This window comes from Pundamilia nyererei, unplaced genomic scaffold (assembly GCF_000239375.1).
Source record: "Pundamilia nyererei isolate P.nyererei 1_Seehausen unplaced genomic scaffold, PunNye1.0 scaffold00017, whole genome shotgun sequence".
Taxonomy (NCBI): domain Eukaryota; kingdom Metazoa; phylum Chordata; class Actinopteri; order Cichliformes; family Cichlidae; genus Pundamilia; species Pundamilia nyererei.
The window spans coordinates 2,277,135-2,300,417 of record NW_005187418.1 but is presented as its reverse complement, the minus strand read 5'-3'; the positions used below and the strand labels follow the sequence as shown (position 1 = coordinate 2,300,417).

Below are 23,283 nucleotides of genomic sequence, written 5' to 3'. Positions count from 1 at the left end.
TTTCAAAGTCTGTGAGAACAAGAGCGTGAGGAAATACAAGTGAGAAACGACTGACACAGGAAGGCCGTGGTAAAACTGGTAGCAGCAGCGGTAAAAAGAACTACACAGCAGAACAAAGGGAAGGAAATGGTTTATGGGAGCAGTATAAACGATTAGCGTGGGACATACAAGGTCATGGGGCGCTGATACCATGCAGTCAGAGTGATTAAAAGGGTCATGGCTGCAGGAGCATGCTCTGTTGGTACAAGACCCTGACCACAACCACCTATGCATGCTGACAGGCACAAACCTTATATTTTCAATGAAGTGGTGACCTCCAATAATCAAAGGCAGGTAGAGAAAATCGAATTACTGTACAGCCTATAAATGTACAGTTTCATGTATCATCACACAATCATGTGAACACTCGCTTTGGGAACATAATGATGCTTTCTTATGCTTTTTTCATTTTTTCTGCCCCCGTTTTGCGTATAATAATATTTTTCAGCTATTTCCTCAGTGAACCCTCATACGCACGCTCTGAGACACATCAGGGGTTTTTTCAAACTCCTACAAAATCTTTTCTTTTTATTTCACCTTTGCTTTGATGTGAGGAATTTTTTGTCCTTTACCTCTGAAACCAAATATACATAACTGTACTTTCATCACAAGGTCTGTAATTTCTGTGTTGGTGTTCCTAATTTTTTGTTTCTGACTTAGTCTATTTTTATTTGAACTTTCACCCCTTCCTAAACATAAATAAGCAGTTTTAGTGTCTAAGCAAAATGAAAAGCTATATCTGAAAATATACATTTTATGCTTTTGCCATTTTAGGTTTCATATGGGACATAGGCCTGAGTCTCTGGGTTAAAGTCCTGTGTTTGATCCTTTGACTTAGTTTAAGTGGACTTTAATAAAATGACACTTTCGTCCACTATAAGAAGTGTATTAATGTGTTTTGCAGACAACAAATCATAATGCGTGTCCATTTTCTATGATTATTTGGGCTTCTCTTGCAGGATCTGGGCACCTTGCAGTTGCTAACCTGCATTAGTGGATGGCACAGTTAGCCTGTGCAGTGATTTCCATGACAGAAGCATGCCTGTTTTTAATACAATGCTGCCTGAGGGCCCAAAGATCACAGGGATCCAATACTGAATGTCAGCCTGCACAGATATTTCTCCAGAAAATCTGAATCTTATTATGCACATCCCATGAACTTCAAAAATACCTGATAGTTTTCTTGTGGTACATTTCAGTTTAGACATTTTAAACATTTTTTCCATATTCTATTGTGAATATAACATAGGTGAGATTTGCAGATCATTGCATTAGGTTTTTAGTTGTTTTACACAGCATCCCAAATCTTTGGAGTTAGGTTTGTTTTTTCTAGAGTTAGAGGTGAGGCCTTCTGTCCTCCAAATCGAGTCATGCAACAGGACAATGATCCCAAGCACAGCAGAAAGACTGAAAAAGGGGAAGGTGTTGCAGGGGCCCAGTCAAAGTTCAGACCTCAACCTCACCGGACTTTAAGAAAGCTACAAAATAAATGCCTTCAAACCTGAAGCAACACTGCGAAGGAGAGTGGACTGAAACTCTGCCTCAGTGATGTGAGAGACCAACAAAGTCATACTGAAAAGAATTACTTTAAGCTATAGCTGCTAAAGGTGCTTCTACATTGTTGTTTTTTCCCACCAGACTGCAGAGATAACTTATATTTGTGAGTATGTTTGATTTAAGGATGCTGTCCCTTTAAACTGCAACTGTACGGCTCTCCAGGTAACCAGAGTTTTCAGCGTTTTCTCTCGTGATAGCACTGCCTTCAGCTACTGAACAAACCAAACTAACCACAGAAGGCTTCTGCTCTTTAAAGCCACAGCACACCTAAAAAAACTAACATATATGATCTTCCTCTGGCCTGTAGCGTTCACTCTCTCTTTTTTAAATATCACGGAACCGCATAGCACCACAAAAAGCGCATTTATTAAACTGCTGACAAAAATGTTTTTGAGTTTCTGGATGGATTTTTTCTTTTTTCTTTTACTGTACAGTAATACAGTTTTTTTTTTCCATTCAAGGACTCCACATTCATAACAAACAAAAAAACAATCTTCCACCTTTTCATCGAGATTCTCAGACTATTGTATTCTTCCTTTAGCGCTAAGTACTACTAATAACTGCTAACTGATTCTTTTATACTATTAATTACGAAGGGATACCAACTATGGAAAACAAACAATCCCGCCCACAGTATCTACACTGAAGTGCAAATTTAAAACGTGATAATGAATATATCTCCTTATTTTAGGAAACCGTGCGTTTGTGGGCCTCTCAGGACAGAAATCCAGCTCTGGAGCAATTCTGCTCGCCTCCGTCACGATGCTGTTGACAAGCCGCACACGCCTTGGTGCCAGTTTTTTTTTTCCCAGGCATATGTTACCATAGACACACTGAATAGGCTTCAGTGCTCCACCACACAGCAGTGATACACCTTTGTCCTCTGTTTATCTCACTCCCTTGCTGCTGCTCCCGCTCTCATTTTCTGCGTAGTCCAAAGTGACCATATTTTTCCATATTCTTCAATAAAAGGCTCACTTCTGTGCCTTCATCTGCTTTGAAAATGTCCTCATTTCTCTCAATTTGGTGCATGTCACTGCCCTCAGAGCTGTCTGTCTTTATGGCATCCAGTGGCATTCACCCCTCGTATTATGCCACACTGTAAGAAGATTAGATCAGCGACATGTCAAGAAATCCTTCTTTTTAACACACTTGAACATCCTTGTTTTGGAGATGAGGCAAACGCTGAGCTTTCAGGATTTCTGTGCCCCAAATTTGCTTGGTTACACAACACTTTCTCAACCAATGCATTTGACGCCTCTCAAAATGAAAGCTGTACCCCCGTTTTGTTTGTTCTTTGTGAAGAAGTTTTAAAAGTTGGAATGAAGGGAAAAAAGTAACCCTTTTCCTTTTTACATTTCTTTCTCCTTTTCTGTATCTCGCTTCAGCTCCAGAAGAGAAAGGAGCGAGAGGAACAGCTGGAGGATGTGATCAAGGCTTACGAGAAGATTCACATGGAGAAGAACAACCTCCAGAGGGATCTCGACAAGATGGTCAGAGGCATTATTCAGTTCATTATTTTGCAGTAGCTTTCTTTGCGAGACATATGGCTCATTAAGTTTCGCAGCTTCACGTTCTGGTAATCGGGACCAAATTTAAAAAGTAAAACTCTTCATGGTTGACATCACTAAGACAACAGACAAATTGCAAAATTGAGTAAAGTGTGTGGATGGTGGCGCTGACTTGTGTGTGTAGTTTCATTGTTTTTATGAAAGCTTTTATTTTAAAACTGCAGATGTCTCAGATTCTGGAGTCCTGCATTGATTATGCTCTACTACATCATATACCATACTTCTAGGCTTTTAAAGAATGATCATCCATGTGTGAGATGCAATGATTAGGACGTTAATCAGCTAACAGTTAATCAGCATCAGTCCCGACAAAAGATGATCCAACAGAACAGATGAGGTTGAGATTTAAACTTAAAGGAGAAGCAGAGTCGTTGGAAAACATTAAGATCTGCTGGTGAAGACGACGACAGGAAGGAGGAATGTCTGGAAACCCTTTGTCTGGTTGGGTCTTGTCCACATCTATCCCAGCCCAGTTCCATTTGAGGTCATTGTTTATGAATGGATATAAATTTTAATGGGTTAATAAAAAAGCTAAATTGTTGCCGAACATTTCCCGGTGGTTTTGAGATTAGATTACACTTCAGTAAGTGCAATTTCTAATCGGCTCTTAACTGGATGCAACCAAAGCCGTTCAGAGCTGATTGGATAATGCACCCTGGACGACAGATGAGAAGCAGAAACCTACTGCTACTAAAAATGTACCTTGCAGACAGAATCCGAATAGGAGTAGAAGAGCAGACAGACTGGCAACAGAAAAATGGGAAGATAGGATTCTGAATAAACAAGGAATAAAATAAGGAGGCAGGTGAATCGAATCAGTGGGACAAAAAAGTGACAGGAGGTAAAACAAGCTCAGAGTGATGACCACAATAAAACAAAAAAAATACAAGAACAAAGACTTGCAAGGAAATTTGGAAAAAGTTTAAACACAAGGAAATATAAAAGAGTGCATCTACAAAATAAAGGCAAGATCCAAAGATATTGCAAACACCCCAAACCGGACATGAATATATGACTGAATGTGGAACACATGTAGTTACAAAAATAAAACTTTAGTGTTTGCACTCATCTTAAATGAAGACATCTATTTAAACTAATAGCCATCACCAAAAGCAAAATCCAAAAGCTCACTTTACTTTAATACGTAACTGTCCTCAGACATGTTTATGAATTATTATAGTGAGTGATTTGTCCTTGGTGTGAAAAAGTCCTTTTTTAAAAGTTCTCCTCTAGCGCTAAACAAAACTGCGTTAAGCTGAAACAAAATCATATTTGAAAAGATTCTATTCAGTGTTTCCCCAAAGAAAATAATCTCATTTTTTAAACACAGCAAATCAAGGTTGATCCAGATCCGCCTGAAGCTGCCAGCTGAACAGATTGGCTGGCTGGTCTTCCCCTAAATGCCCTCTATGCTAATAAACCATCTCATATGATAGTGAAGTCCATCATACAGAGAAGCCTCAGCAGTTTCAGAGGTCTCAGTGATTAAGAGATAAAGTGCACCAAAGATGTTGGAACTGCTTCCTGCCAACAGCTGAGACACTGTCAATGTCACCTGAAGCTGCGGCTCGCTGTTAATTCAGCTCCGTCTACCTGTTGGGCCTCATTGACCTTTATCTTCCATCCTTTCACTCACTTACTAACATAATATACAGAACTGAAAGTAAAGTGAGGATTCAGAAGCATAATACCATTAATAGTTTTTTCACAAGTTAATTTCAAAGGCGTTTTTTGAATCTAGGGATGCTTTTTTTCAAGCATATTAAAGAACGTGTCAGAGTTCTTCTGTGGATTTTGATGTTTTTGGTGTCGAGTTGAGGCCTCTGTGATGACAACATCCACCGCAGGAGTCATTCTTCTTTATATTTCTAAAGATGCCTCAATGCTAAACACATATTGTATTATTTACCACCCATGTGCATTGCAAGGAAGTATGCAAATCACTTTTAAAACACATGAACAAACAAAGAAGTCTTCCCTAAGTTCACACAGTCCCTTAGCTCAGCTCCACCCCTGCTTCCCCATTTCTAACCAACTAGTTGATGTCAAAAGAAACAAAAACTAAAATTGTGGCATCAACACAACAGAGGAATTATCTGCAAACATCACTGGGTAATGATACAAATGCAAACAAGTGATAACCAAGATTACCAAAAAAGCAAATGTTTCTTTAATCTCAGCTCTGAAAGGTACTCTGGAAGTGTAACTTAAATGGTGTTTTCTCTATCCATATTTACTATGTAACATTTTTAACCTAAGTAAATAGTTGAATCCCGGTGACTTTAAAGAAAGATTTGAATATGCGTTTCATTATAGACCAGTTTGGTGGAGAAACACGTTGAGCGGATCCTGAGCCTGGAGTCAGCTCTGAGGCAGAGGGACAACTCCCTGCAGAAACTCAACATGCAGCTGCACAGCAAAGACATGCAGTATCTGCAGCTCCATGCTGGCCCAGACGCACACAGTAAGTGATCCAGCAATCTTACTCTCTATATCTTCACTATGCATCTTTATATCTGATTTTGAATAAACCATATGAGCACTGGTGTGCATCAAATGTTTCAATAGAGAGAAATGGCAATATGGTGATCAGTTTCAACCACTCACACCACAAACCAAGGCTGAAATCACGATGCATTTATGAACTCTGACCTAGAGTTTATGGACCCAATTATGGCAATTACAAAACCAGCCTGGCATGATTCAGCAAGCTTGTGAAAAACCGTGCTTATAAAGCAGGGAGTGCACTAATTTCTCTCCAAAAGTGCTCAGTGAATGGCTAAGTAGCTCTGGAAAGAATATGCCCCCATAGCTTTCTGAAGTTGGATTAGGATGCTTTGTGCCTGATCATTTATGTAACTCCAGCATTCAAACTCACATCATGTTTTTTGTCTGGGTTGCTGTGCAGAGGTGAGAGGAGCTGGAGTTTCTGTGCTGCTGACCCAACTTCATTGCTGACCCTCAGTTGGTACAAATGTTGAAGCCTGTTGAGGCAAATCATAAAAAATGAAAGCAACTCTCTTAAACAGAAGCAATGTTGATTTGCCTTTTTACTTATAGCATCTGTATTTGAATCAAAGTGTAGCTTATCGTCTAGAAAGGTGCCTGTGGCCTGACTTCTTCCTGATACATCCATCCATCAATCTATCTATTCTCTTCAACTTATCCTTATTGGGGGGGGCTTGAGCCTATCCCAGCTACCATCAGTGGGGAGGCAGAGTACACCCTTGGCTCTTCTTACTGATTTAAAGTGTAAAAGAGTTTTTTGTGCATTTTATTTACACAAACAAAAAAACAAGAAAACAGCTATCACTCTATAATATTGCTCAGCATTTTCCTGTTCATGGAGTCTTTGATCAAATCCAACAGTCTGTTTGAAAAGCATTTTAATTGAGGTCAGGTTAGACCGCAGCCTGTCAGAAAGACTCAGCCTGGACATTTTGTTCCTACTCCCCAGTCACAGAGAAAAGAGACCTGTAATCTATGCGTGTGCTGGTGACTGAAATTCACTCATTCTGGCTTCAGAAACATTTGCAGTAAAGTGACTTGCTCTGTAAATTTGGGGATTTATCTGTATTATTCAGCTGTTGCTTCCATCTGTACTGTTGAGTGATCTGTTTTGTGACTAGTGTGCATTACGAAATGCTGGAAAACCCTTGAGACAACAGGACTTATTACAATGCATTTCTATAGACTCTGCAAACATGGCAGAGCACTCCACTGTGCTTCTTAAAAAGTTTGTGAACAAACGTAGGATTTTAGATTTTAAATTCAAATTGTCTCAGCGAGTCAGTACATTATGTGACTGTAGCATCGAATTCAGGATAGGACACGCAGTCTACTTCTGCATGGAGGAGGATCTGTTGACTTAAACTGATCTAGAGTGAGTAGAAGCTAAACTCTGCCCTCTCCAACAATGTGGGCGGTTGAAAGATGGAAGAAATGTGTCACTGCCACCTCAACAGATGCCTCTGCTGATAGTATACCTTCATGAGGAGGAGGTACTACTTTGCATAGGCTTCAAATTACCTTAACGAATATTTGGAAAAAACGGTGTAAACAATGGTTTTTTTCCCCTTAATTTATACGTGAGGAAGTGATGATTAATAGCTGCATATGAATGAGGAAAACCTGTTACTGCACATACGAGCGCTCTGTTGAGGAGGCAGGAGGAGCAGGGATAAAAGATGATACTGCTGTACTGTTACTGTCTTCTGGCTCAAGGACTGAGTCTGTGTGAGCGGCGCTGAATCACTAGCATGCCCACACAGATCACATCACCCAGGTACAAACTGAACGATGCTGCCCTTGGAAGAAGTCATCTCTTTTGCTCTTTCATACTCATCGATTGTACAGCAGCCATGGACAGCAGCACGCTGCATTAGTCAGGCGAAAACCACTCAAAGCACTGTGTTTTAGCGCTTTTACCTCTTCTCCTTTCTCCCAGTGCTTGACTGCCCGGCGTTGACCCTTCAGAGCTCCCGTAGCCTTGACGCCCTGTCCGACCTTAAGCTGCAGCGCCTGGAGGCCGAGCTAGAAGGGGCGCGGCACGAAGCCCAGGGGGCGTGTCAGCGGGAGGAGGAGCTGAAGGCAGAGTGCGAAAGACTAAAGGACGAGATGAGACAGCTGCAGAATAGCCAGAGGGTCAGTGTTGGCTTGTTTTAATCTGCTAGGGAAGCATTAGTAGGCTTGTGCACTGTCAGAGAAGCAGCAAACAAAAATACATTCTGGTCATGCATCCCCTGAAATGTCCTTGGAGATTTGTGATAAGCATTAAGAGAAATGAAAACTCTATTCTCCGTCCATTAGAGGAGATTCCTGCTGAATAATTCATCAAAATCCCGCATGACCTTTAAACACAGTCATTTTTTTTATTATTTAATGCCACGATTTTGTCTTTAAATAATGCATATCTACAGCTAATTAGAGTGTCCATAATTGATATTTATATATCGCAGTGTATTAAATGCAATGTGCATGATTTATATACGTAAAAATAAACCATATCTGCAGTTTGCCTCACATTTAGAGATCCCTGTAAAGATCTCGCTGTTTAGTGGCAACCAGGGGTGGAGTCAAGGGGGTTTGGGTTGCTAGACATTAGGAGTCTACTTAGGTACAACAGGTAAATACTATTTTCTAGCTGAAGTCATTTTAGCGAACCATCTCTTCACTAAGTAGTTGCTCCATGGCTGACATATCAGTGCAGCCACCCATTAAAATTCTCTCATGACCTTTAAAAACAATTGCGAGAGAATAACCTGTATAACTACTGCCTCACGGTGTGCTTGTACATGTCAGCTGTGTCTGCACAATCCAATGAAAACAGCGAGAGACAAAAATTAAGCATGCAGTTGGCCACAAATGAAATCCAAAGGACATCAGCGTCTGTGCTATGCCAATGTACATAATCTCTCATCCTAATCAAAGCTGTAACAACTGTCTGGCTTCACCACCGGACCAGAGAGCAATCGGGCCAAGTCACAGAAAGCTGGTGAACACAGTAAAGCATTTAGAAGCTTAGAAGTCAGATAATTCCCTCAGTTGTTATTGGTGTCAGCCAAGACCGCATCACAGAATGCTATTCTTCTATCAAAGAGTAAAGAAAGTGAACTTTCTGTCTGCGTCATATCTGTGATGGAACAGCATGGCTAAAAAGGTGGCATCCTCCACATACGGAAGCTGTAAAGGGTACCACACATAAACCACACACTGTATATAAAAATGGACTTAGATTCAGAGTCTGAAAAGTGAAGCCTAGTCAGAAGTGTCTTAAAACTGCAATCTCTCTAATGGCCCACAGGGGGCGACTCCTCTGATTTTAAATGAGAAATCTATTTGTATACAAAGACATCTATGGAAAAGCTACCCATAATCCCTTGATTCAACCCCCTGCTAAACAATTTCTTGAGGAGTTTGTGGGCTCAGTAGCTGATATGTATTTTGTAAATGATGGTCCCCATTAGTGTCCAGAGGTCGATAACGCTCAGCTTGATGCTTAAGAAGACAGGAACTTTGCAAACTAATGGCATGGCAGCGGTGTCCATATCTTACATGCAATATAAGCCAAGAAAACCACCACATGTAGTGCTTGAATAAATAAATAATAATGGCACAAGCCTTTTGTTTTTATGGGTACACATTCTCTTAGCTGTGTTAGTGTCAAACAGGCTTCAAATAGACTCTTGCTGTCAGATTTTTTTCCCCAATATTCTACCAGCACCTGCATGCTAATCTAATTTCATGCTCTACTTCGGCAGGAAATGACTTCTCCGTGCAAGCAGTGTGATGTGGAGTGGATAAAGAAGGTGGGAGATGAGCAGTAAGTGACCACGGCAGATCTCTGGGAGGGGAGGGGGGGGGGGACTAAAGCTGATGAAGTAAATCTGAGGAGAGATGGATGGAAAGGAGGAAACTTAGTCATATGAGGAAGGAAGGATACTGGTTAAGAAACTCAGAGGAGGCAACAGTGAATATAAGAAGACTGATGCGAGGATTAGGAGAATGCTTTCACCAGGAGCTGCTGCTCATCTGTATTTTTACTCTCCCGCCGTGATGCGCTCAGGCCGACCTCCGGGGGCCTCGTTAGGCAGTAGACGAGCTCTCCAGCACAGCATTAATACAAGGGTATTCACGTTTGGACACGAACACTGCATCTTATGTGTTTTCCGCTGTGTGTGCATGAAACTTTAACTCCACTGTTTGTGTGTTTAACATTTAATCAAGGAGGTTTGGAATGAAATTAGCCTGAGCAGCAGGGGGCAGTGTAAGCACAGCCTTAAGACTCCTTTCAGTCCATTTCCTCCTGTTTATTTAATAGAGACCCAGTTTTATCTTTGCATTTGTTCTTTTATTTTTATTTTATTTTTCCTCACATAAGCCATCGTGATAAATGCAGCTGGGAGTATTCATGGCCCTGCCTGTGTACAGCCAATGAGAGAAATATGTTTGCAACTGAGGGGGCAACAAAGTAGCTTTTTTTCTTCTTTTTTTTAATAACCCCCCCACAGATTGTCCCAGGCATTGCATGTTTACAAGATAGAGGAGGTAAGGAAGAAAAAAAGAACGAGAAAGAATGACAAAAAAAACCACATCATGTTGGGCAATTGACTCCCACACAGCGAAACCCCAGAAGTGTTTCGATGGGGTTCAAACTGAAAGTAAATAGTTTGCCAGCGAAGACAGTCTTAGTTTTTAGCTTTTAACAAGTGTGTGGTAGAAGCCTACTGCTTTTTCCAAACCTTGGTCACCTTTTGGTTTTACTCAACAATATCACCTACTCCCACTGATATGCCGCTACTTGGTTTCCTTGTGCTTTTTCTTGTAATTGGGCTCATTTAGTGTAAACTGCACAGATTGATAGAAGAATTTTAGAATAGAACTGAATAGAATTTTGTATGTGCTGCGGAGGATATGAACACAGCATCTTTGGCCTTCTTATAATCTAGAGAGCAGCATGTGTTTGAGTTTAATTAGCTTCCCTGATATTTTTGTAGTTGTTGTAACCAGTGAACGATTCCATAAATTAATTAGCACCTTTAAATGCAAGAAAAGTTATGAAATCACCTTCCGGCAGTGCAGCCGAGTTAATTTTGCCATCCGTTAGTTACAAGATGTATCTGTTTTTGTCATGTTTCGCTTTTTTTAACCACTTCTCACCTTTCTGATCTTTTCCAAGTCAAAATTTTCATGATCGCATTTGTGGACTTTCGTTTGCCTCACTCATGACTGATAATACGTGAAGCAGCTTGCCTCACCAACCACAAGCCACACTGCAGAGACGCTGGCAGGCACCTGGCAGTAACCCCCCCCCCTACACATCACATACACACGTACACATTATGCTATACTATACTATGCTAATGTACACAGAGAGAATGACTAATTCATCTTCAGCTTTGAAAACGTGAGAGCTGTTTCCAATAAATCACAGCATAATGATTTTAAATTCAAGCGGAATTCCCGTTTCTTGTTGGAAATTCAAACAAGTAAGAAAACAATATTAACCAAATTCTGCAATGAATTCAAACTGGATATTTATATTTTTTAGTACAGCTCGTGGGTATCTGTTTATTAATTTCTTAATGAAAAATTAGACGCATGAAACACAAGTGTTTGCTGGTGCAAACTGTATTGTTAGCATCGCTGCAGCTTGGCGTGAGAACTGTTTGACACCTCTCTTTGTTTAGCTGAAAGTGCTTGAAACATAATGCAGAAGTACGTGTGTGTGTGTGTGTGTGTGTGTGTGTGTGTGTGTTTGGACTGCAGAGTGTAAAAAGCCCCCACCACAATTCAGTGTCTGTTAAACACCCACCCCTTCAGCGAGGTCCGAATTCTAGTTTCCCCATTTCTTCTAAGCGCAATAAATATCTTTATTTATTTGTTTATCTTTCCCCGAAACTTGGCCGCACACAGTGACGAGAAGTTTACCGCCACATCACGTGGACTACCAGGTATCTGCGTGTTACCTTCCGCCTCACGCCAGGTCCATTCTGTGAGTGGTTGAACAGTAGCAGCAGGTTTGAAAAACACGTTTTCTACCAAACAGAGAGGGTCGGCGTCCACGGGCGCGTGCGGTCATGTCTTTTTTTCTCGAAAATGTCTAATCCAAGGTCAGATGTGAAAATCAGCCCACACTCGTCTCCCACACAAACATATACAATGTACATACCTCTGTTCCTGATCTATTCACTTGCACGAGTCTTTTATCAATGCTGTATCAGCATTATCACACCCCTCCTACGTACTGTAGTGTACATGTTACAGTATGCACACATTTACTTGCATGCAAAGTGGAGAGAGAAATAAATATAGGTGCGAGCCAAAAGGAGAGACGTATGCTGGTAAACATGTGCAGTAAGACACAAAAGCACGCACAGGTCCTGGTTTCACAGAAAAAACGACGCAGTTTATTAGTGATTAAATGCTTCGTGCACCCTTGCACTCAAGTGCAGGTGTTCACACATGGCCGCGTGACTTAGAGGTGTTGCATTCTCACCAAAACCGTAAGACAAAGATTTTCAAAACGCACAAAATTGAAACGTGCGATAACACAAGTGTGAAAAGGAAGGGGTATGCCAATCTAAAGAGAGAATTTCACTATATACATCTGCATTTAGAAATAAAGCGCCTGAGAGCCAAGAGCCACCTGAGAGTACCGAGGAGAGGAAGCGAATACACTTTATCAGCCCTTTGGCAATATTGATATTGTACGTCACGCTCCACCCACCATGCCAGTAAGTAGCGTAAATGTTTATTTTCCTACGGATGCACTGAATGTATCTGCGTGTTTGTGGCCGTTATTTATCCAAAGCCACAATTAGGATAAGGGTGAACTTTGACCTTGATTCAGCTCAGCATTAGTATCGGGTTCCACCAACTCGTACCACAAAGAAGACGTTATTTGTAACATGGAGGGGGCTGAAGGGGTTTGATACCACCACTCTGTATGAGTCACAGCTTTGGAAAACTAGGTGGGCCTCCAACACAAAGCCAGCTACCCAGTGGAAGTTATGACTTCTTTTTTATTTTTATTTTTTTGTGAGCTTAACTGAACCGAGTTCCCTGTCCTTACTTATTTTGTGCCAGGTGTTAAAAATATGCCAGGATGCAGTCCTCTGTTGGCATGGAAAGCATGTTTGTGCGTACACTTTTTTTGCAGATATCTTTAATAGAATACAGATATAGCAGTTCAGAGGATGATATCAGCACAAACATATGTTTCTCTAATACATTCCCATGTAGCAGGATTACGCATGCAAGTGGGAGGGCTCAATTAAATTAGTGCGCGGGAGTGCCAGAGAACATATTTTTAATTTGACAGTGTGTTTTATTAGCTGTGTAGGACGCATGCATGTTCGTTCTTTGCTTCTTTTTTTGTGTTGGTGCTGCAGTTGAAGTTCAACTCTGTTCCTATTCATGCAATAGAAATCCCCAGTACATACAGATGTGTCGTTTGCAACTTTTTATCTGCCACGATCTCTATGGAGGAATGAACTGAGTCAGATTCTCATCAAGGGGCTAAATTTGCAGTGCTTTATCAGATCTGAGCCTGGCAGCAATTTGGTGCCCGAGCACAGCAAGCATCTTTCTTCACGCTTTCCTGTCTAACTGACTGTTCATATTTGCAATCACGAGATGTTTGCATTTTTTATTTTTATTGTTTTCAAGTTTTGAGAACAAAGCAAAGACTGATAAATGTGCCCCGCTGCGACATTTTAAAAGATGCAAATTCACGTATCCTTTTGTGGAACTAGTGATAATGGCAATTTCCTCTAAATGCAAGTCTTCATATAAGAAATTACTCAAATTAGTAGATTAAATAGATTATCTTGGCGGATTTCACGTTAGATTAAGGTTTCTGTCTTGCAATAAACATGAAGAAATGAGTCAATTTCAGATCAAGACTGTAGAGTTTATAAAAATTGGTGAGATAAACAGTCTTATCAGATCTGGGGCTATTGATAGTGACTAACTACTAAAGCTGCTACATTCTTGTTGAACAAAACTCCTTATATCATGGCATCTAAACTGTCAGATAAATGCTTACAGTCTGTAAAGTGATTATTTTTCATATCCACTTGCTTAATACTAAATGGCCTCACATGAATTGATATTGCAGGGTTCAGATCAGTTTTTATACTAACAAAAAAGACAAAGTCATCTTGTTGCTAGGGCTAAAAGACACACAGCCTTGTTTACGCTTCTTGAAATAGAGATGCTGTAGTCCGTATGGCCTCTCAGAGCCATGACACATCTTGAAATGGTGTGATTTTATGCACTTCAATTATACACCATGACATGAGATCTAAGAATTCAGGCCTAGAAGCCTGTCAATTCCTAATTTGCAGGTCCATGTCAGAGCTGCAGGATTCATTGAGTTTAAAGAGGAGATGCGTTTGTATTGAAGTTGCATGCATTCATTAAAAAAATGGTTCAAAGTAATTAAGATCAGTGGTGTATATTCGACAGAGATTTGACAGAAATTACTATGTGTGTGCAATTGTGCGGAGTTGTAACACCTTCTGTTAACTTTGTGATCCTCTATGATTAAAAACGATGACGATAATGACACATTGCCTCGCTTTCTCCTTCAGGGTGAATTTGGCTCTGGCGTACACAGAGTTAACGGAGGAGCTGGGACGCCTCCGTGCGCTGAGCTCCAAGCAGACGGAGATCCTGAGGAAAGCCACGCAGGAGCAGGCTAGTCCAGGTTAGCATCGACAGTAAAAAAGCAAAACCCACAGCAGCACATGAAGCTCTTCAGCTGAGATAACTGGCTGTTACGCTGCACGGCCTTATCTGTAACGGATGTGCGTGTGCAGAAATGCGCGCGCTTCTTGTCACCTTGACATTTAAATGGAATTCCACATTAAAACGATTCAACATGTTTGAGTTACGCTAATATCAATATATTGTTGAAGTCGGCTTTATGTTTTTTATTGCACTACAGTCAGTTGTCTTCTTGTGTCCATAGGTGTGTTTTATCCTTTTTTAAACACTGAAGCTAAGTCACATTTTAGGTTAACAAGAGCAAATCTTTAGAAGCGCATATTGATTAATTATCTTTAGTTTAGCTTTTATTTTACTACCAAAAGAACAGAGACAGATTATAGATCACAATTTTATTAATTTCTCACATAATTAATATAATTATTTTGTTTTTGTAGCTATTGCTTTATAACTAGTGCAAGGATTTTAACAGCTGGTTTTTTGCTTTTTTGTGGATGACAAAATTAGCTTAATTTACATTGTTCCAGAAACAAGAATGACTTTGATGTTTAATATGATAAATATAATCTTATTATGCTTATAATTTAGATAATATTTAAATAAACACAAACAGTAATAACTATTTTATTTTATTTCTAGTAATTACAAATATTATTTTAAATCTGAAGTAAATGGTCTCAGTCTACTTTTGTAATGTCAGTTGCTTATAACCAATTTTACACAACTGCAGAAGTACAGCATTCCTGCAGAGTTTCTGCCTAAGGCTTTTATCTTAAAGGCCAAATCAAAGAAGAGGCCACCTAGCACATTTAAAGAACACGCGGGGTTCTCGGTACAAGTCGTGCAGTCACACAAGCTACCCAACCTAGCAGCTTGCCGGCTATCAATAGCTTCCTTTGTAACACTGTAACCAGAAAATACAGTTTTTGTCTTTATTCGGACTCTGCATTCATTTATAAGCTAAGCATAGCCATATTTGGCAATAGTAATGCACTTCAGCACTTCATTTGAATTCTTATAGGAAATCTGTACAAAGGCCTTCACACACTATAGCTGTTAGAGGTCTCACATTTTAGCTTTCTTTCTAAGTCTGTTCACACTGTGGTAATAAAAAAAGTACTTAGTGCTTGAAAAACAGTGTGCAGAGTGCTCTTGTATGGCGCTAGCCTTCTCGATTTGAAGCAGTCGTTTCAAAAGTATTTCCCCTGTGAGTGTTTAAGGGTGCTATTGTTATCACTGATGCATCAAAGTCAAAGTACAGTTTGCAGTTTAGCACTATGGTAGTCGGTTCATGTAGAAAATTTTTTAGAAGAGCTGTCATGTAAGTTTTCCGTCAGCAAAAGTTACGTAGAAATGACATGTTTATAAATGATCCAGGAAGCAGACAGTAAATATAAAAAAGTACATTTACTGACATGAAACTACAATGAGATGGATGATAAAGTAGTATTTACGTTTAAATCCTAAAGTAAAGTTTTTAGTTATTTCATTGGAATAAATGTCCTTTGGTGTAGGTGCGCGTAAAAGCACAAATAATTGATATAAAAGTTTTATATAATCAGAGCTCTTAAACATTGAAACACCTAGCTAAAATCTATTTAAACACATCACGTGGACATTTTTGCTCGTTCCATTCATGTGCCAGAGAATAACTACTGGTTGTGATTTGTTGCAGCTGTTTTCTCATTAAAACAAGTAAAGATAGGAACTCACACAGACACGTTGTGGAGTAAAACCTAAAAGTGCTAAACGCTGGCAACACCTTTCTCTTCCTGTGCGCATATTCACACACATAGCTAATGTCTCGCAACTGTGCATCTACTACCTACCACAAACCAAAAAATACCACACAGACTGACAGTTTGTAAATGCTACAAACTGGAAAATAATGTTTAAAAAAAAGCCTCAATGAATATGTGCACGTTTTTACGTAGCTAGCAGTGGGGAAAACACAGAAAACCCCAAGCTTCATCTGAGTTCTCCTTAAACCCGGGGCAACTCTCGCAAAGCTGGAAAAAGCGTCTTATATGCCACTTCTGTTTCATTAGTTGCAGGATTGTGCGAGGGATATGATTTCCTCCTGGATATCTGTAACGCAAACAAATATTTTTCATGAATTGTTAAAATATTCAGGGAGGTGGGAATTTGTGAGGAGCCATTAAATTTCTCCTGGGTGTTGTATGAGTTAAGGAAAGTAGTCCCATTTGACTGTGTTTTTCTCATTCAAAGAGCGCCTGAGAGCACAAACGCCCCCTCCCTTTTTACACCTCAACCAATCAGCCATAAATGATGTTTCCTCTTTGAAATGGGAAGTGGAGCTGAAGTGGTGACTACAGGGCTGACTGACTCATCAGCATATCTTGTAATTACAGGAAATACTACAACTGTACTTGTGCAAATAAATCTTTTTTTATGAATATATAGGGGAACATAATGTGCATCTCTATTAAGTGACTATCATGTCATATCATCTGAAGAAAGGATTAGAGCCTTACAGAAATGTCATCTAATAAAATAATGGTATCATTGCCAAATAATGAGCTGTAATGAAAATGTTATCTTTATGTATAATTAAAGTGGCGAATCAGTTTCCTTTTCTTCACATTGCGCCGAAAAAATAGTGGAACAGAATCATATAAGTGACTGTTTGGGAACAAAAGCTGTTGTAAGTGTGTACTCTATTATTGCGCAAGGCTAAATGTGCATTGACACCTGAGGACTTGTGTTGGTTATTGTATTCACAAGAGCCACAAGAAACACACACCAGTGAGTGATACGTGTTGTCTCACAGCTGTTGTTCGTTTTAAAGGTGTTACATGAGGTTTGGGTCAGGGTTCTATGCACGCCACTTCAGGTCTTGCACAACAATGTGTACCCGGTGTCCAAAAAGAAACAGTTATTTTCATGTTTAAACAAAAACGGGGCTACTACTGTTCGCTAGCAAAAATGCTAGCAAACTACTGTTCGCACATGGTCTGAATGTTAGCTTGCAGACAGATTCAACACTACTAAAATATTTTTTGGATTGTCACCTCACTGACTTGTTGTGGATGTGTGTCTGTTTTGGGGTTTAAAAGTCGTAGCGAGGTCAGATGGCAAAGATCCTCGAGGTCGACACAGACACAAATAACCAGTCAAAATCTGTAATTTATGTCACCTTTTGCGCAATGTAGTTCTTTTACCAACCAGCAATCTGTTTAATAAATCCAAAAGCAGATCTAAGTATGAAATACAGCTCTGTGAAAGGCTTGAGTCACCCCTCATTTCTTTGGGCTTTACTCGGAAAATGGGACATGGATAAAGCGATTTACTGACACGTGCAAACATACATGGGAATATAGAACAGAAGGCAAAAGCTGAATTTGTACACTTTAGAGCAATATTTGGTTTGACTAACTTTATTCCTCAACACAGCATGAACTATTGGTTTCTTAATATTTCTTGAAGTATTCTTCAGGAATAGTTCTCCAGGCTTCTCAAAGGAATCCCAAAGATGGTTTTTTGGATGTTGGCTACTTTTTGTTTCATCCTTTGTCAGGGTGCTTTAATAATGTAGAAGTCTGGGGAGATCAATCAATGACTGATAGTGTTTCATTGTATGTTTTTCTATTTAGGCATGCTTTAGTGTGTTTGGGATTGCCATACTTAATGCATGTTGGATCAAAATACCTTCCTGCATTCATAATTTCATTACATAATCAAATGTGAAAACATCTCCAACACCACTGACTGAAATGCAGCCATAAAACTGTGGTTTACAGCTGGCTGTAGATGCTCACTATAGTACCTATTCCGTGATCTCTGTTTTCAGATGCTTTTAATCTGCTTCAGGTAATTTTTTTTAAGGACACACGACACACCATGCCAGGATATGCCTGGCTTGTAGTTAATATCTCTTTGAGAATCACCTTGCTAGTGCAAAATTAGAATTTTATGTCTGTCAAACTGTGTTACCTTTGGCCTTTTTGGAGATTTTTACTTTGTTAGAAGTAACAAAGTGCCTAAAGATTAAAAAAATTACAAATTGATTCTAAGTTGTTTGTCACATGTAGACACAACAATGGTTCGTGCTGTGAGTTTGGTGCCTTTTATATGCTTAACCGATTCATAGATCAGAGCTAAAACATTAAACCAAAATAAAGAAAGAAAACATTCCTCTGAAAATGGACAGAGAAAAGACTGGACTAACAGTGAGTGCAGAAAGCAGCCAATTTCCAAACTTTCAGAAAGACCGGACAACATGGTCTGGCTCCTTGGAAGCAAAATAAAAAGAAAGCAGAGGTGGTTTAAGACTTTTGCACAGTGCTGTATGAAAAACAAAACATGAAAACTGTTTGAGTGTTTATTCCTACATGCCAGACACGAAGTAATCTGACAGCAGACTTGCAAGAAGCACTGGTTGAACGTCCAGTAAATAAATATATAGTGTGTACTGCAAAGTACAACTGAGCTCTGTGTATTGATTTGTGTTTTGTCCTGTATAAGTAACAGCATAAGTAGAGCTAATGTGTTTCCCATCATGCCTTCTGTGTGAACAGTTTTGGAGCTTCATGAGATAAAACACTATTCATCTCTTTCTTTGTGCACCGGTTGAACAGGCCTTAAAAGAATGTTGCTGAAGTATGTTTTAACTCTTGTCCATAGTGTGTAATGAATTATAGCATGTTGCTAAGATGCATGCAAATCTTGATTGTTTTTTTTTCCTTTTTGTTTCCTCAGTCCAGCTTCACTCTCCCATACACCACCAGCGCCACTCTCCAGTATCGCAGCGCCACTCGCCCATTCCACAGCGCCATTCTCCAGTCCCGCCTCCGCCGCACCACTCTCCTATTCAGCAGCGACGCTCTCCGGTGCTGCAGCGCCTCTCCCCGGACATGCACCGCCGCTCACCCCTGCTGGACGTGAACGATGGACCAGCGTCTTACTCCTGCCGACCACCCAGCCAGCACCTACGAGCCAGCTTTCAGGGTCGCCGTAGTTACTCAGAGGTTGCCGATCCCTCAGCTTACCAGTGCCCGCCCCGCTTCTCTCTGGACCCAGTTTCCACCCTGCCGAAACCTCGGCCCTACGTTGAGAGCTACGCAAAACAGCAGTCCCAACACATAGGCTCTCCCCACAGTAGACTGCAGCACAGAGGGTCTCCATCTCCCCATCAAGGTGGCGGAGGGGGAGACGGAGGCCATGACGAGAGCTCCATGCGCCACTCCAGAGAGATGCCATTTCCACTGTCAGAGGTGGCCCACCTTCACTTTGAGCCCCCTCCTCCTTCCACACCAGCCCCTCAACCACCACAATCCTCAGAGGATGAGGAAGAGTGGACCTGTCCGCATCCCATCAGCCCTCCGAGGACACTGGGCGTGCTCTCTGCTGCAGTGCCCAGCGGTGTCATGAGGGGCCCAGCGTCCTGCTCAGCCTTTCCCGTCCCTCAGAGGTCTAACACCCTCACCTGTCACCCGCAGCCAGGGTACATGTCAGCAGAGCATGCTCAGTCCTGGCCTTCAATCAATGTGAGTTTAAATAAAGTTTATTACATATATGTAAACCATAAACATTCAACCTGATGCATGTTTGCGTTACTTTAAAAACATTAACTAGCACTCGGTGTCAATTTTATCAGTGCTGCAGTTGTCGCAGACCCATTTTTAAAATTTCCACTAAGGGTAGCTTGCTCATGCTTAATCATCTTAAAGTCCGTGCCATAGTTCCTTTAAATGAACATTTTTAAAAATATTGAGAAATACATTTCTCAGCTTTCTTGTGAGAGACTAGAAGTTTGATACCAATCTTATGACTTTGCATTTAATACAGAGATGGAGTTAAGATGTGCTTAGACAAACTTAGCAAAAAGGGGGAAACAGCTTACCCAGGCATGTGTGAAGTTAAACCACATGCCTAAAAACAATCCTTCAGATATGAAAATGTACATATTTTAATTATTTAACCTACACAGAAAAAAAAAACAAATGCACAAATCCATATTAGGATATAATAAAAAGTCATCTAATCCTTACCAGGTAAACTTGGATGAACAGTAACACATGCTATATTACACCATGTCATTATTTATCTAAAGGAAGTGGAGGCATGATGATTTAGACTTGACCTGGGCAACCTGCAGTCATGTCCTCTCCATGCTTGAGTACTCTAGATAAAAGGCCAATTGTTCAACAGCTGAAGTTTAGCTAAAATTGGATCATGCAAAAGAACAATCACAGCAGCAAACCAACAAAGGAATGGGTGAAAAAGAAAAAAATAGTGTTGCAGTGGTCGAGCCAAAATTAACTGAATTGAAATGTTGTGGACCCTAACACACAGAATGACCTTAACATGAACTTAAGACCTGCAAGACCTTAACAGAGCTGTGCATAAATAAATACTCAAAAGACTCAGTTAACTGAATCATTGTTCTTTATAAAAGTGGGGGAAAGCCCTCTGAAAATATGAAGTCATGCATAAAATAATAAGGTTTCAGGTTATACTTGGTTTGTCATATACTTCTTACATAGTTTTTCTTGAATGAATAATAACATGGAGTAATACTGATGTTCTTCTGAAATTAATATTTAAATAATTTTAGTACCAGATTATTTTTTTATTGTTGTCCTGATAATTAGTAACTGAGCTGGTCTGCTGTTTATTCTACTTGCACTCTCAAAGCACTTTGTTACACTGTAACAGCAACTCCAGGTTCAGTACCTTGCCAGAGGATATTTTGGCATGCAGACTGGAGCAGCAAGGGATTGAACCACCAACCTTCCACTTAGTGGATGTCCCGCTCTACCCTTGAGCAACAGCCACTGAATAAATGAAACAATTTCCTCTAATATTTTCCAGGTTAGAAAGATTATTCACCAAAACAGACCAAAACAAACTGTGTTCATGTGTTGTTGGCAGAACAAGTCCTAACAACAGTTAGTATGTCACATTTGTGTTAGAGAAGAAAGACACCCTACATTTTGGTTAATTGACATTCAATTAGATGTGTTGGTGACTGTATTTAATTTATGATAGCACAAGTCTGCTTATTTCCCCCTCTGTCCACATTTTAAGATAAACTGACTATACCGAGGCGTATTTGTGGTGTTTATAAAGCCACAAAGTCCTCAGATGGAGAAGGCTGAAGAGAATAGATGAGTCAGTGAAAAGTCAGACTTTTACACATGAAGCCGCAGTTCTTTTCCGATTTCCTACTGACAATCTTGTTTTTTTTTTAACCATGATGATGCACGTTCCTTAACCTTTAAAGGGAATCCACTGATTTCCCCCCCGACTACAGAGTGTTTACAGTTCCACGTTTGTATTATTGCATTTTCAGTGGGACAAAAATATAAAAAATTACCTCAAACTATGTCACATGAGTCAGTGTTGGCTAGGTGTGAAGATGAAACTACTTCCTTTTTGAGGGTAAAGGACAAAGAGTACGCTCTATCTAAAGTATAGATGTAACCAGTCACTCATTGTTTTATGAAATCCAGTTCTAAGTCATCATGAGTAAACTGTGGATCTGACTAAACAGCACTTGAAACCAGCAACGGAGACCATAACTTATAGGTTGTTTTTCATAGACTTCTATGAAATCACACTTCTTATTTGAAAAAAAAATCACAGGAGTCACCCCCTGCTGGACATAAAAAGGACTACACTTCCACATTTGCAAGTATTTGCCTGTTTTTCGACATCCATCTTCTCGACAGTTTATGGGATGTTGGCTACAGAAGCTCCTTTTAACGTAGCTCACCTAAACTGTGGCTCATCACTGGATTGCAGTGGGTTCACTGGGCACTTTTGACAAGCAGAGAGAGAATGGGCTTAGAAACACACCACATATGATCTGAAAGCTCTAAATATAAAGGGGAGCTCTTATGCTAATTTCAAACGCCATATTTTTAATTCTTGGACTCTACTAGTGTAGCATGACTCACAATTTTACAAAAAATCTCATACCAGCTTTGGTGTAGTCACTCAGTTCATCCACTTCCTGAAACAAGCTGTTGTAACTGCCTTCCCCCTGCCCTTTCAGGCAAGCTTGCACAGCAGGTAGGTGGAACTATTGTGCTCGCAGCCAGAGCTAAGGATATCCCTTCTCTTCAAAATCATAATCAGCCAATAATAGCACTGAGAGCAGACTAAAGTCTGAGCTTTAGGCGTATTAGGATTAATTGTAAATCTGCTGGCCTCATTATTTGAAATATAATATCAGTATTCACTGCTGTAGCAGTGTATATATACAGTCCCAGGTACTACAGCCTCAGATGAGCAACTGTGTCATTATTTATTTCTACATACAAAAGTAGTATGTTGAAAACTAAGTACACGCTTACTGTTTCCATATTACATAGAATTAAGAGGCTAATCAAGTAATCAAATACAGGTATTTAACTGATCGTTAGCAAGTCATACAGCAGCTTTAACGTCAAGCAATCGCTCTGTGTATGACTTTTTCAGTTTTTCACATCATTGTGGAGGAATTTTGGTCCCCAGTGAATTCTTTATTATGTGGTAATATGCAAAACCTTAGTACTGAAAGAGGGCGTACTTCAGTACTTTCTTTTTCGTATGAGTGCATCAGAGAAAAAACTCATAGCAGGTCCTCTTTAGCGTTAAATCATGACGATCACGATGTACTTAAGCAACAAAATCAACAAAAAAAGAAACTTGAAGCTGGTACTGATGTTAAGTCGCCCTTATTAAGAAAGCAAATACACATGTTTCTCACAATTGTGAACTATTTTTTCTAATATATTAAATCCACCTGGGTTTACTACAAGTTTGTCTCTTTTTAAAAACCTTTTGCGTAAGCCTGAATTGATCGCTTACCCTGCAATGATGAAACTGTGAATCTGCCTCCCACAGACTTACTAATACTATCCTGTGAAGTGGGTAC

The 23,283-nt window shown here is 40.0% G+C and overlaps 1 protein-coding gene across 1 annotated transcript in view; it reads left to right on the top strand.

Annotated features, from left to right (window-relative positions):
* The window catches only part of tbkbp1 (TBK1 binding protein 1), a 68,878-nt gene that overhangs the window by 39,638 nt on the left and 5,957 nt on the right, over window positions 1–23,283 (top strand). Inside the window, exons 4-9 of the mRNA XM_005725811.1 lie at window positions 2,985–3,089; window positions 5,484–5,631; window positions 7,615–7,811; window positions 9,428–9,489; window positions 14,264–14,379; window positions 19,119–19,906. Of these exons, the coding sequence (XP_005725868.1) occupies window positions 2,985–3,089; window positions 5,484–5,631; window positions 7,615–7,811; window positions 9,428–9,489; window positions 14,264–14,379; window positions 19,119–19,906 (1,416 nt within the window). The remainder of the gene's footprint in view (window positions 1–2,984; window positions 3,090–5,483; window positions 5,632–7,614; window positions 7,812–9,427; window positions 9,490–14,263; window positions 14,380–19,118; window positions 19,907–23,283) is intronic.